At 47.5% G+C, this 13975-nt stretch overlaps 1 protein-coding gene across 2 annotated transcripts in view; it reads right to left on the bottom strand.

Moving 5' to 3' along the window:
* Positions 1 to 13975, bottom strand: part of LOC144733385 (uncharacterized) — a 44588-nt gene that overhangs the window by 17231 nt on the left and 13382 nt on the right. Inside the window, exons 4-8 of one of the 2 annotated variants that reach the window (XM_078615280.1) lie at positions 13166 to 13692; positions 8975 to 9074; positions 5360 to 5590; positions 3980 to 4170; positions 589 to 814 (exon numbers count right to left, since the gene is read on the bottom strand). In XM_078615280.1, the coding sequence (XP_078471406.1) occupies positions 589 to 814; positions 3980 to 4170; positions 5360 to 5590; positions 8975 to 9074; positions 13166 to 13692 (1275 nt within the window). The remainder of the gene's footprint in view (positions 1 to 588; positions 815 to 3979; positions 4171 to 5359; positions 5591 to 8974; positions 9075 to 13165; positions 13693 to 13975) is intronic. The other variant, XM_078615281.1, reaches the window with a different exon arrangement.

Below are 13975 nucleotides of genomic sequence, written 5' to 3'. Positions count from 1 at the left end.
AGCGTGAGACTATTCTAGACATCTAACAATTGGCCCTTCTTGCATTGCGATTGGACTTTCGTGATTTTATTCAAGAATAAATTCATTTTTGAACAATGAGGTGAATCGAGCAGATCTATTGGCCGCAGAGGTCACTTGAACCCATTACATACAATGTACGTACATCGAAAAAATTTGATTTCCACATGTACAATTTTTATGTATTTACCATAATACATTTTTTCTATTTTAAATCAATGAATCGATGCACCATTACATGTGCAGCATCCATTACAGACACAACTGCCACAATTATTACAACTACCACCACTTCCACTTCTACAGCCCATACAACGTATAACGACGCAATACCCGATGCACAAATACAACGGAGATTACATAGCGATACAGTCCGCTGCTCCTGACGCGTTTGTCTGGCTTCACCACCGACATGTGAAATTGTAGTTGTTGCTCTCCAGTTATTGCCATACAAAAGAAGAAGACTTACATGTGCAGCATCTATTACAGCCACCAATGCCACCGTTACCACCACTGCCATCACGCTCAGCAGCTCTCAGTGCCAAGGGCTGGGCCAAGGAGACGACGCACCTCCTTTGACGCCGGATGAGATGAGGATGGGGGGCAGTCCCTCGTCGTCGTCCGGGATGAGGTTCAGACCCTTTCCCACGGGGCTGCCGGTGGGTGCCGGGAGGACACGGTGACCTCCTCCGGGAGCTGCCGGAGGGCCCAACGAGGCCGCAAGAGCCGCGGGGACCATGGGGACCACGGCGGTCACGGGGACCGCAGGGGCCGCCGTTGGCGGGAGCGGCTCCGGCTGGGAGAAACACCCACATGTGGTGACGATGAGTGAGGACGCGTGCATGCGTGTCAAAAACACAACTCACGGTGACATCCTGCTGCTGCTGCTCAATGAGCATTGAGGCTTGGGCGCATTGGTGGCGAGATGTTAACTACCTTGCCTGGTATGCAGGAGGTCGTGGGTCCGACCCCGACCCTGACGCCGATGTAAAGACAGTGCGGAGCAATAGCGGGACAGTATGGTTCTCCGGTTACTTGTTGAGTTGTCAGTTGACTTCATTCATAATAGATATACTCAAGACAAGACGGTGTCTCCAAGAGCTACATTACACCTGGATAATTGGGAGTTTGCATGTCTGACCCTGCGGTTGTGTGGATTTTTCTCCGGGGCCTCCGGTTTTTCCCTTCACATTTAGAACCATGCATTTAAATTATCTGGCTGCTATAAATGTACACATTATAAGCCACTTCGTTGAGCTATCATTTGTGGCCAGGTCGCTTAAGAAAATGAGCTATGTAGCTCAGCGGACCTTCACTGTTAAAATAAAAATAATTGTTTAGTTCACAGTTTAGTTTCCTGTTTACAGCCCTGAGCCAGTAGTCGAAATTACATTTTCCTATGACACTCATAAAAGTCGATCCATTGGGCAACCACTTTTGACTTCCCTATAAAGTGGTCCTGATTTTATTGACACCCAACCAAGATTTTAACTTTCAAGCCTCCGACTGCGAGCCGCTCAATCTACCAGTGAGGCACCTGGACAGATTTGTTTAAACAAAAGACTAATTTCTTGAATCTAAGGATGGCGCCGTGCCGTCTAAGTCAGGAGCATACTATAAATGAAAGAGTACAGGATTCCCTGGCTATACACATTGCTGTATTATGGCGTTGCTTTACCTATACAGTGCCGATTACTTCGGGAACATATTTCATTATACAATTATTTTACTAGGAACATACACAGTGAAAACGGACTATTTTGCAATGTAATACCATACAGCACACAAAACTTAACTATAAACTAAACTGTTTTATTTACCAGATAAGGCCCACTGAACTATATAGTTATTTTTCAGAAGCAACCTGGCCACAAATATAGCTCAACGAAGTGGATTGTCGTGTGGAAATTTATAGCAGCCAAATATTCTAACCGCACGTTTATAAATGTGGAGGTAAAAATCTGAGGACCTGGAGAAAAATCCACGTGCAAACTCCAAATATACAGTAGGCATCAAGGTCGGGATCGTACCCCCGACCTCCTGTATACCAGGTGAGGTAGTTAACTGCTCACCACCGTTTTACCACATCCAACGGAAAACGTCAGACCCTGTTATTGCTGTCCAATAAGTGGAGATGATAACCGTTTTGGAGAGCTCATCAAGGGCAGCGCAACACATCACAGCGGCATGCAGCTTATTTTTCCCCTTTGCAGAAAAATCCACGCGACCACAGGGAGAATATGCAAACCCCAATTATACAGGCGTCAGGGTCAGAATCAAACCCACGACCTCCTGCATACGTGACGAGGGAGTTAACATCTCGCCACCGTGGCGCCCCTCTCGCCACTGCGGCATGTACCACCAAAAACCCCTCCGCCACGTGGAGAGGTTCCTCTGCGTGGCGGAGGGAAGCTGACTCGACAATGCAGATAAAGTACGAGGAGCTGTACCCGCAGAAGAAGGGAAATGCTGTCCAGCTGTCTTTGGAATGATTTTTTGTTTAATGTTCTGCAACCAAGCCGAAAAATCCAGAGGAGAGCCCGGAAGAAGACAGCCAGCTTCTTCTGGTGAGCAATCCCATGGCTGCAACTTCATCGTCAGATGAAGAGGCAGGTGATCATGCCCTTCATCTGCATAACCCCATCACTGCTCACCCCAAGAGACCTCAATCGGCAAGCTCTTCAAACATCTCTCGTGATATGTATATCTAATTGTACCTATTTATTATTAGTTGAAATGTATGTTACCTTATAATAATACGTATTTTTGTACACTTCATGGCATTTCGTCACGCATTTTTTTTTCTTCCAAAAATGTCGGCTTGGAACGCAACCCCCGATTTTAACATGATGTATGTGGGAAATTAGAGTTAGCTTCAAGTAATTTAGAGTTAAGTAGCATTTCCCAAGAACACATCCTATATGCATAGTGGGGGATTCTTGCATAACAGCGCACAGTGCGCTGAAAGTGGTACACAAGCACAACTATTTAAAAAATATCGTCAAATAAATAATTTACATGCTATGAAGGGCCATTACTCAAAATGTCACCTATTATAATGTTTTTTTCTCAAGGCCATCATTACCGAAGATCTTGAGCTTTTTGTTGTTAATGAAGAACAGCTCAGTTCTGGAAATTAGAAAATTACTCAATAAGCCACATTTTGTTTCCCTCCTGCTTCCTACTGGAAACCACACAGCATGGTGTGTGAAGGTATGTACATTCATTGTATTTCATAACTTATTAACAATCAGGAAATAAACAGATGTTCTACTGTAGGTTGATTATAAAAAGGCATAAATTGCAAATGTTGGTTATTCTGAAGCAGCGTTTGGCTAACGGTGGAGTCGGTTACTCAAATTAATTGTGACGAGTGAATTTGGTTTTGCGCATAATTTGGAATTTTCCTGTTTAAAGGTTTATTTGGCCTAAAATACGGGGTGAACAAGGCAGACCATACTCTTTGGTTCTTTTGATAAAGTCACATAGGTATAAAATAAAATAAATCACGACGTTTCGGGCGCAACACAAGCATTCGTCATCAGGTGGGAAAGCATGGTCTGCTGCTGAGGCAGACTGTTTTAAAAGGTTTGAAATGGGTGTAGCCCAAGGGTTATAGAGAAGTGGCCGGGGCGAGTGATGTTAATGTGAGAAATTAGCATGTAACTGTAAGATAGAAGAGTGGCCTCCTAAACGAGGGCACAGAAGTGGCTATGTTAATGTGAGGGATTAGCATGATGTTAATGTGAGAAATTAGAGGGCACGGAAGTTGCTATGTTAATGCGAGAGATTAGCAAGTAACTGATAAGTTCAAGGTTAATTTAACATGAATTGCAATTCAATACACAAAGTGATCATGAGCAGAGTCGGAAAGAATCAACAACAGCATTACGTAAACTTAAACTAAGCGGCAACTAAGCGTCATTACAAGTTTACGATAAAAGGAATTAATTGCAGGCACCTCACTGAGCGATACGGGCAATCCAGGGTCCTGGGCTGCTGCAGCAGCAGCAGCAGGTGGAGGGGTGGGTGGCGGTGAGGACCCCGGCACGGGCGTCCCCGGTGTGCCCGACAGGATCGCGGCGTCTGCCACCTCTCCGTTGGGCAGGATTCCATCGGCAAACCACACGCGTCTCGGCTCCCGCTGGGACCCTGCGTCAAGCACAGCCACACACTACTGAGATGGCTACGCGTGCTCCGTGAACGATAATAATTGGCGTGTTAAACGTTTGTACATGCGACAATGCGTTTGGCAATGTCGGGTGGTGGAGGGCCTTTAGTAGGAAATTTGGCCAGATCATTAAGTGACTGAACCCAAAAACAAAAATAAAACAAACTCAGCATTATCAACCACAACCACACCAGACAGTATTAACAATCGAACACGCACTACTTCCACCACTAAACGCTATCAATCACCATCATCTTATTTTGTAAGGCCTATGACGAGTAACTATTAAGAGATTCGGATCAAACTCACCCCATCACTCACCTAGCCAACCACTGCCTTCACACGTATAGCTGGGGCAGAGTGAGGTTATATGCTCCATGGTTTAGAATTTGTAAACAGTCACATACAGGAAGGTGTCTCATTTTCAGGTGTCCACATCTCCCGTAGTTAGTGCGAATCCGATGAAGCTACATACTATTAACATTCCTTTCCTTTGTTAATGCTACTCCCTGCACCCACCCTTGGTGCTGCTGATCCTGCATAATGCATGGGCATAATATGACTTTGAAACCCCCCGCCCACCTCCTACGCATTTCCCATGAATATGCTAAATTCCTCTTCATATGCACATTCTTTTTGTTAAGGCGCTCTTCCACCTCCAACCCAGCTTATATATAAGCTCCTAGCTTGGTAGTGTCTCATTCTTCACCTAAAGACGGCTGCTTGCGTTGTAGCCGAAACGTCGTGAGAATTATTTTATTATGTTTTATTTTTATTATTTTATTACTTCCCTTCTACGTGACTTTACCGAAAGAACCAAGAAGATGAAGCAATGACCGTTGTTTCCATGGAAGACTGAAGCTAGGCAGTGGTGCTGGTCATGGTGTGCTCACTTATCAGGTGATTACCACTCCCAACCGCCACCACCAACACCACCACACTACCCACGATTACCACATGACACACATTCACGAATCTGGTGAAACAATAACCATTTTGCCTTGGAAGACCGAAACCGGGCAGTAGTGGTGGTGTGCTTGCTAATCAGGTGATTACCACTCCCAACCACCACCACGACCGTACACGACGCTCATTCACCACTGCAAGGTGAAACGGTGCAAACGGTGCAAACGGTGCGGCGTGTGCGGCGTGCATGGTGCGTGCGCCCACCGTCCTGTCCCGGGTGCTTGAGCGCCGACACGGGCACCATGACGGTGGGTGGCGGCGAGGCCAGGGTGCCGGCGGCGCGGGCCTGCTGCAGGGGCGGCAGCGTGGAGCAGTACTCGGCCGGGTTGTTGGGGTTGGGGCTCCCGCTGGGCGGCGCCGACATCGATGTCGGTGACGGCGGCGCCGGCGGCGGAGATGGCGCCAGGGCAACCATTCTGTCCACCGCCTCGGCTGCTACAGACGAAGAGGAGACACGGAGGCGATCGCGCAAACCACATCAACGTTTGATGGAAGAATGCGAGTGAACAAGCGGGCAGGCGGGCGGGAGGGAGGGCGGACGGTGCTAGCGCTGGGCCACGCCGCCTCCCCGACCGCCCTCATTGCCTGGACACCGGATTTGAGAGGAGTACGTGCGGCTTTCTTTATTTAACTGCCATGGATCAATATCGTGTTGATAACCGAGTAAAGTAACAACCATTTAGCTCTTTGTGTTGCATCGTGCTTTAAGCTGTGCTGACAGAAAACTTGTCACAAACAGGATTTGCCTCGTCTCGACAGCTCAATGTTGTCGATTGGCAATACGTGTACGCTATGCAGGAAAGTCTTACCTCGTCCCAAAATTATTTTCTAGGAAGGTGCCGCTTGGAATGCAACTTGAATCTTTGTTTTATGACATTAAGCACACATTGGCCTCGACCTTGGCAATTAAGTCACAAAGTCTTTCCACTCTACAGCACACGCCTCAGAGGTTTGGCAATCACACCGAATGTATTCAACAAACATCTTTAATGGGAATTGAGCAGTCGATTCATGCAACCAGTGCTTGATGTTGATCATTCAATGCCATGACATATCAAGGCAATGTAATAATCTAGCATCAAATATAATTTACAGCCCTTTAAATTTAATTTAAAAAAAACAAAATGCCACGAGAATATTCCATGTTGGTTAGGGTGGACTGCTGTAGGGCTACCAAATGAACGGTGCAAAGTGCACTTAAAAAGTTCCTTATCTTGGCTCAAAGCTGCACAGCAAAGTGCATACAAAGCACAACATATATTTCAGAATGAAACAAGATCTCGCTGCTGTGAAAACGTCCTTGGAATTAGATTTTTTTTTAATAAGACGAGGGCATAGCACTGATGATGATAATCAGGCCGCTCTCGCGTGCACTCATCGGCGAGCGTCGCGTTTTGGTGCAATGAGCTCGCAAGTCTAGGCGCGGGTGCGCGTACGTCTGCACGTGTGTGCCTGCCACAGTGCACGCACACACACGCACACTTAAGAAGCACTGCTCTTTTGCTGGTACGGGCTGTTCTCTTCAAATGAATTCCACCAACGGGGCCAGACTACATCATCTCATGCTAACCGGCACAGTCAGGTAATGGAGGGCAAGGAAACAAGCTTGAAGGTGATTCGTTTGCGATTTTTTTTTTTACATAACCATGCGCATGCATCTGGGCAGACAAGGTAGCCTCTTTGTCCATTCCAGATCCGCGTACAGTGGAACGACACGGACATTATCAATCCTTCAAGGGTGGATCTTTGAGAAAAGGACTCGAGCCCACTGCTTTGCGCTGCGGGGGTACGAGCGCAGGTGGCGTTCGCATGTCCCCTGGTGGCCTCCAGCCCGTGGTAGAAGTTCACAATCCAGTCTCTCCAAATGTACGACCACTGTTAACATCCCACAAAGCAGTGCCCGTTGTTCTCATTTCCCAAGGGTTAAGGGGCTGCGATGACCACCCGACTGGAATATTAAGTTGTAAACTTTCGGAGTGCTCTAACACAGCACCTGGATGCTATCCTGACGTTTTTACTTCCTCCACATTTTGAACACCTACGAACCCTCGGAATTATTTTTTTACCCTTGCACTTATCCAGATGTCGATTACAGCAACAAAAAGGACAACAAGGGACTGTTTTTAGTTTTCGGCATTCATTCTTTGTGCAATCCCCAGTGACCGAGCGAGCGGTGACCGTCAAGCACGCTGGGTTTGAGAGGGCACGATGTTATCTCAAGTGGGAGGTTGGCGTGCGGTTGCACTGCAGCACTTCAGCAGTGCTGGCTCCGTGCCACCGCAAAGACCAACGAGCCCCCCCCCCGAAGCCACCTCGACTGAGAAAACATTCCTGACATTCTCTTCCTGCGACATGCACGTTGAACTTCTGTGGCACCCGCACGTAGCCAACCGTGCTAATCGGAGGTGCGAGATCAATATTTCTCACCTGATACAGCCAGACCAGGGCGGTCCTCGCACACCACCCAAACATTTCAACAACACTGCTACAAGACGTTTTATGTGTACATGCGCACAATTGTGTAAATGGCTCACACACATGCAGAGGCACTCATAAAGTTAATATACGTGCACGGCAGGGGTGGCATGCCAGTAACGCGGCACTGTGGCAGTAAGCGGTTGGTGGAATGCACAAATGTTGTGAAACTCTCTTCCTGTGGGCGTAGAGGAGGAGCCATACCCTGGCTTGCCAGAAGGTGGTTCAGAAGAATGCAGACTCATATCATCAGCCCCTTGTGCACTGGATACAGTGTTGCTCCCTTGCAACCGGGGGCTTTGCCCGGGTGCTCCGGTTTCCTCCCACGTGTATAAACACTCATTCGTTGGCTGAAAATATCTTCATACACAGAGGGCTGCAGAGCTTGAGCAATTGTTGGCGCCGGTTCACCGCCTGCCTGCCTGCCTTCCAGCTAGACCTGCGGTTCTCCAGCTAGGTCAGCTTTCACTTCCCAACGTGCCACTGTGCGGTGCCCATGCCGAGTGGTGGTGGCTGCGCACACACCGAGAATCCGGCACTGTGGAGGCGAGGGTTGGTGGATCGCACAAATGTTGTCAAATTCCCTTCCCGTGGGCGTCGAGGAGGTTCCGTAACTTCGGCTCGCCAGAAGAAGGCAATACGCGGACTCTTGCTTGTTCCGTTTAAATGGTAAAGAGTGTTTTCCCCGAGCACACGTGGGTTTTCTCTGGGTGCTTCCATAGGTCAACACTCATTTCACATTATATAAAGAGGACCACAGAGCTTGGGAAATTGCAGCCACCAGCTAACCGACTGGCTGCCTTCCCGCGCTGCCTGGAATTCCCCATGCCCCCCGCGTTGTTCTCTCTCGGAGAGCGAGCAAATCCTGTACGGCTAGTGTTTTTAATTGCAGTGACTTTTGTAAACATTCTTCACGGTCTTGCCCCTGCCTGCCTCTCCTCTCTCGTCTCGCTTTACTCTCCAGCTCAGCACCTCCGGATCCTTGTCACAAAGCCTTCGTTTGACGGGAGGTCGCTCCTTCTCGGCTTGTGTTCCCGATGTCTGGGATTCTCTTCTACGTGAACCGCTAAGCGCAGTTGAGACCTTGTGCGAGCCAAATACTTGAGGCACGTCTGTTTGCATGCGCACGTGGCTAAAATTGATTTTATTTTTAAAAATGTTTTATTTCATTTGTCGTCTCCATCAGCCTGGTTTTTTTTTACCCAACTATGAATAGTTTGTTTCCTGCGAAGCGCCTGGAGATGGCAATTGCGTTTCGCCCCTGCGTTCACGTAAATTGCGCCGCAATCGCATTGGTGTACGCGTGCGTGTGGTCCGTGTGGCATGCGTCCGTCATTCCCTCACCTTTGTCGATGTGAGTGTGGCAGCGAATGCACACGCGAGCCTCCTTGTTCTCCATGTACCTCAGCCGGCTCTTCTGCGAGCAGCAGGGGGCACAGAACACCTGCGCGCGGGGCATGTGGAACGGACACCAAACACAACCGAGGCCTGTTAAGGGATTTATGTATTGAGGGACACCGACCAGCATTTTTTTTAAAATAGCAACGTCCATGTTCACATCCAACAGCACGATTCGTGATTCATGTTTGGGTAAAGACCACGTGATGATCTCACCAATTCTTACAACCAAATTTAGCAATTAAGAAACTAATTTTGGCTGTGAGAATTTCCCATCACCTCACCATTGAGTGAGCTAAAATGATAATAAATGGCGCATTGTTAAACCCTTGCATACAGGACTCTGTTTAACACACACATTTAAAACCTACGCATATATATTTTGGGTCTTAACATACACTGAAGTTGTATCCATTTGTCTTCTATTATATCGCAATATTTTACACCACTCCTTTAATTCAACATGTGCATTATCGTGTTTTGATAACTAGAGCTGCGTTTTTTTACTTGCTTTCTACTTTCAGTTCCCCTTAAGGCATCATTTTAGTGACTTCATTATTTAAATCAATAACATAAAATTAATCAGTTTGCGGAATTCTCCAGCCTCCTGGACAACATTTTCTAAGTAAACCGTATTGTTTTTGTCCTGTTATTAACTGGGTGTCCTCGTTGGCTATGCTAAGTGCAACCTGCATGGCATGAGCCCGTGACAACTTCATGTGTTGAATTTGCTGAAGACGGAGACCTACGTAACAATATTGTGGTGCATGTTCACCATGAGTACGTGTGGCTAATGCAGACTTGATTCCTTGCAAAAGGTATTTTGTGTTTCAACATCTCAACACTTGCTGTATTGGAAGAAAGGGTAATACCTATTATTATTTCTCATACTTTGATTCTGGCAAATAAGGTCCCATGATATAGCTGCTTACCCTGAGCGATAAATGCGCTAATACGTGCACTGTCTTTGTACTGTCCGCCTCTTGGCACTCTTTGTCTGACACTGGTGAGACAAGGCCATGAAGGATATTTCTCGGGTTCGATAATCAGCTTCAAAGACAATGCATATATTATCTATATATATAAAAGGGAAATTTGTGAATGTGTGTCTGTCTGAAATGTTTAGCATACTTCTCGAAATGCAACAAACTTGAAATTTGGCATGTGGCTAGCTTCCATACTGTACACAATGTGAATTTGGCGGGGGGGGGGGGCGCACTAATGGATATATTTTGCACGACAAGTGAGCGGTGACGTCACATCTGTGATGTCATCCGCATGCGGCAGCGTCACGCAGTGTGCCTGCTGACATCACGCATCCCCCCCCCACCCTCCGCGTAGGCCGTGTATTAATCCAAGACAAGAATCCAAGTCCCGGGCGAGGCCGGGTAGTAAAGCTAGTTATAATATATAATATACTGTATAATATATGCATAATTATCAGAGAATGTGTGTTCATGACAAGTGTGTGTGGTTAATGCAGACTTGATTCCTTGAAGAAGGGATCTGTTTGGTGTTTGAACATCTTAACGCCTCCTGTTGTATTGCCAAAAAGGGTAAAACCGATTATTATTATTTCTCAAAATTGGGGTGGGGGGGGTCGGTGAGAATCAAGTCTGTGACCTTTCTAATATCTCCATGCAAAAGGCCACAAATCATTTTGACATGTGGTTCACGTAGCTTAAGGCAGAGAGCCGAGGACTTCAAGTCGTTAACTCATTGCTCGCGGCTGTGTTACCAAGCCACTGTCCAAGTTTAAAATAAACTTCACACATCTGAAACAAACCTCAGCATCAATGGATAACCCGATCACATAAGCACAATGCTAACAATGGTAGACATGTGGAACTTACACAGTTTATAATTAAATGGGGCACCCAGTAGCAGATATATTTAAAAAATGCCCCCTTTATCCTCAAATCTCATCGGGCTGCAAACTCCAAAAAAACTCTCCTCTTCTGTTACTAATTCCTCAGCCAAATGTACCACCCACCCGATCACCCCTGCACCTTTTACCCCGATTAATTAGAAACAGAAGCAGTTAGCCATGCTGTCACCAACTCAAAACCTTGATAAAGAAGAATAATATAAGAGACTAATCAAAACCATTTATGATGGAACAGTTGCACAAGATAACCTGGAGAAAACAACACTATACAAATAATAAGGGGACGTCAGACACCGAGAGACACTGAGAGACACTCTCTCTCACCAAGGCTACTCATAGCAATGCTAGAAGACAATCTCTGGGATTCATGGTTGGAAACATAACAGCGCAAATGTGCGTGAAGTGTAAACCATTTAATATTTGCCAACGACGGTCGTCTTATCAACCAATAGAAAATGATCGACAGGAAACGATTGAGGATCTAGAAAAAGAAGGTGCACACATGGACGACAGATACACGAGCCGAAACCTAAGTTGCGGACAGCAAGTTCACTGAACAAACAACAACAATAATAGCTATTACTGAAGCAATGCTACTGGACATCCCAAGAATACACAAACCTAGCAAAAAGCCTTTTGTGAATCCTGAGTACATAAACCTCGGGTAATTACACTATGTAACACGATTTTAGTTCCTAGATAGTGAGTGTTATTTTCTAATTGCTTATGCCTCAAAAGTAAAGAAAATGGATATTCCCCACAAACTTTGCTTTTGTGACTGGGACTTTATGTGATGGAATGACACATATGCACACGCTTTCTCATTGAAAATAGGTACATTTCAAAATATCACTATCCTGGTCACAAAAGCAAAGTTTGTGGGGAATAATAGCCACTTTCTGTACTTTTGAGGCATAAGCAATTAGAAAATAACACTAACTACCCAGGAACAATTTTTTTTGTTACATATTGTTATTGAATGCAGACTGGGATCCAAATGTTGAAATAAAGAGAGGAGTGCGAGCAGGATAGAGCGATTTCAGGAAATTACATTCGGTGCCGAGTAGCTAGCGACGCATCGACGGGTAAGCAACAGAACGTTTTCCAACATCGCTTATTGCCCGCTACGACCGAGATCAGAAACGTGATGACCGGCAAAGAAAGTGCAGGAGGAACTGCCAAGTACACAAAAGAAAAATGGAGGGGAGATGTACATGCTGGAAGTTACACCAACGCAAAGTACAGGCATCACATCGACTGTTAATCCTTTCCGATTCCGAGACATCTGCAACTTATAGGGTGGGTCCCGTTCACCGTTGAATCTTGGACAGCACAAGCGGACAGCGTAAATTTAATTTAGAAAGGTGTAGCGCCACTGTTTTTAAAGATATTGTACTCACCGCAGAGAACCGTCGCAACATGACTGCACTCTACGATATCTAGCGCCAAAATGTGCCACACGCCCTCCCCCATGGCCCCTTACTTTTGATTCTGTTACGATGACGTGTGTCTTGTGGAGGTACGTCAGCCCGAGAGGACGACAAAACATTACCTGCAAATGACCAAATTGGGATCCCCGCACAGAAACGATGGCCCCCAACTGCGAAACAAAAAGCTCGGCAGGACCCTCCTGAAAAAGGGTCACGAGAATCACGATGCTTTCCTCGCTAAACGAGCAGAATAATAATAATAATGTCTCTCGTCTCCCGCAAGCAACGAATCTCAGAGGTCAGACACCTCTTTGCTTTGTGAGGGTACAAAATATCTGCTTCAAACACCTGTCACTAAACACTAAATCCTATGTTTTGAATGAATGGGTCTATGTAATACAGCAGTAAAAGAACTGATTACTCAGGGTACGAGGGCAGCATGCTATGTGTCAGCGGAAAATGTTTTTGCATATTTGCAACTCGCCCTTTCTTCTCTGTGGGATATGTCTTGCAAGCTTTTGTGAAGCCCTGTGATGAACGTGGACGGTTGTAAATGGAAAAAGTCTCTAAGGGCAGCAGCAAGACTACACCACAGGTTGGTTTATTTTGGATCGTCGTCATGAGAGTGAGCTTGCAATGCCCACCCGTTACGGACAGGTCGACGGACCTAATGCACAAACGCATTCATCTTCAGCTGGAAAGCATTGAAAAGATAACACCCAACCGTTCTCTCTTCTGTCCCGCCTTCCGTTAAAACGACGCAAACCAAAAATTCACAAACGGCAGCGCAGAAAGGCAAGAACGCGTCCGTCCCCTCACCTTGCCACACGCGCGGCAGTGGTGTCGTCGGCGCGTGAAGGTGAACCGTGTCGTGCACCGCATGCAGTTGGGCGCCTCGGCGTCGGGCACCCACATGGGAGCGCTCATCCCGGGGCCCTCCCTTCCCTGGGTGCCCCCTGCCGGGCGCTCCCCTCCCGCCCGGGCCCTGCTGGCGCCACCGGGGCCGTGCGACCACGCCCGCTCCTCTTCCTCCTCCTCTTCCTGCGTCGTCTCCTCGTCCTCATCGTCCTCCCCCTCCTCGGCCGGCGCCATTGCCGTCACGTGGTTCTCCGTGGCGGAGGAGGGCGACGCGTGGGCCTCGGGTGGCTCGCGCCCGTCGGCCTCCTCGCGGCTGCCCAGGAGGTTGCTCGCCGGCCGCGGCAGCTGCAGGCGGAGCGGCTGCTTGGGGCGAGCACCGCCCGGCGGGGGCCGTGCAGCCCCCGGCGTATCGGTGCCGTTGTGCGCTGGCGCCGCGTGACGAGGCAGCAGAGGCGCCATGGCAGGGGAGCCGGAGTCAGCTCCGCCGCCTTCAAAATACACGACCACCCCGAGGACGTGGATAAGAGTACAGAAGCAGCACTTGCTCTCGACATCTGAATAACGGTCGAGCTGCGAGTTTTATTACTTTTCAGTCTTTGTATTATGTGGATTTCATCACCCGACATCAGAGTCATCGCGCAACGTAAAGAAACGTCCTTTCAGAACCGCCACCGTCAGCAGAACCTCGCGTCACTTCAGGGAGTGGCCCTGCATGATGACACCACAGAACTACACTCGAGTGAATTCAATAGACGTCTCTACCCAGCACTG

This window comes from Lampetra planeri, chromosome 46, assembly GCF_965212315.1.
Source record: "Lampetra planeri chromosome 46, kcLamPlan1.2.h2, whole genome shotgun sequence".
NCBI classification, from domain to species: domain Eukaryota; kingdom Metazoa; phylum Chordata; class Hyperoartia; order Petromyzontiformes; family Petromyzontidae; genus Lampetra; species Lampetra planeri.
Note: the sequence above shows the minus strand (reverse complement) of the source record. Positions and strands in the feature narration are given on the sequence as shown.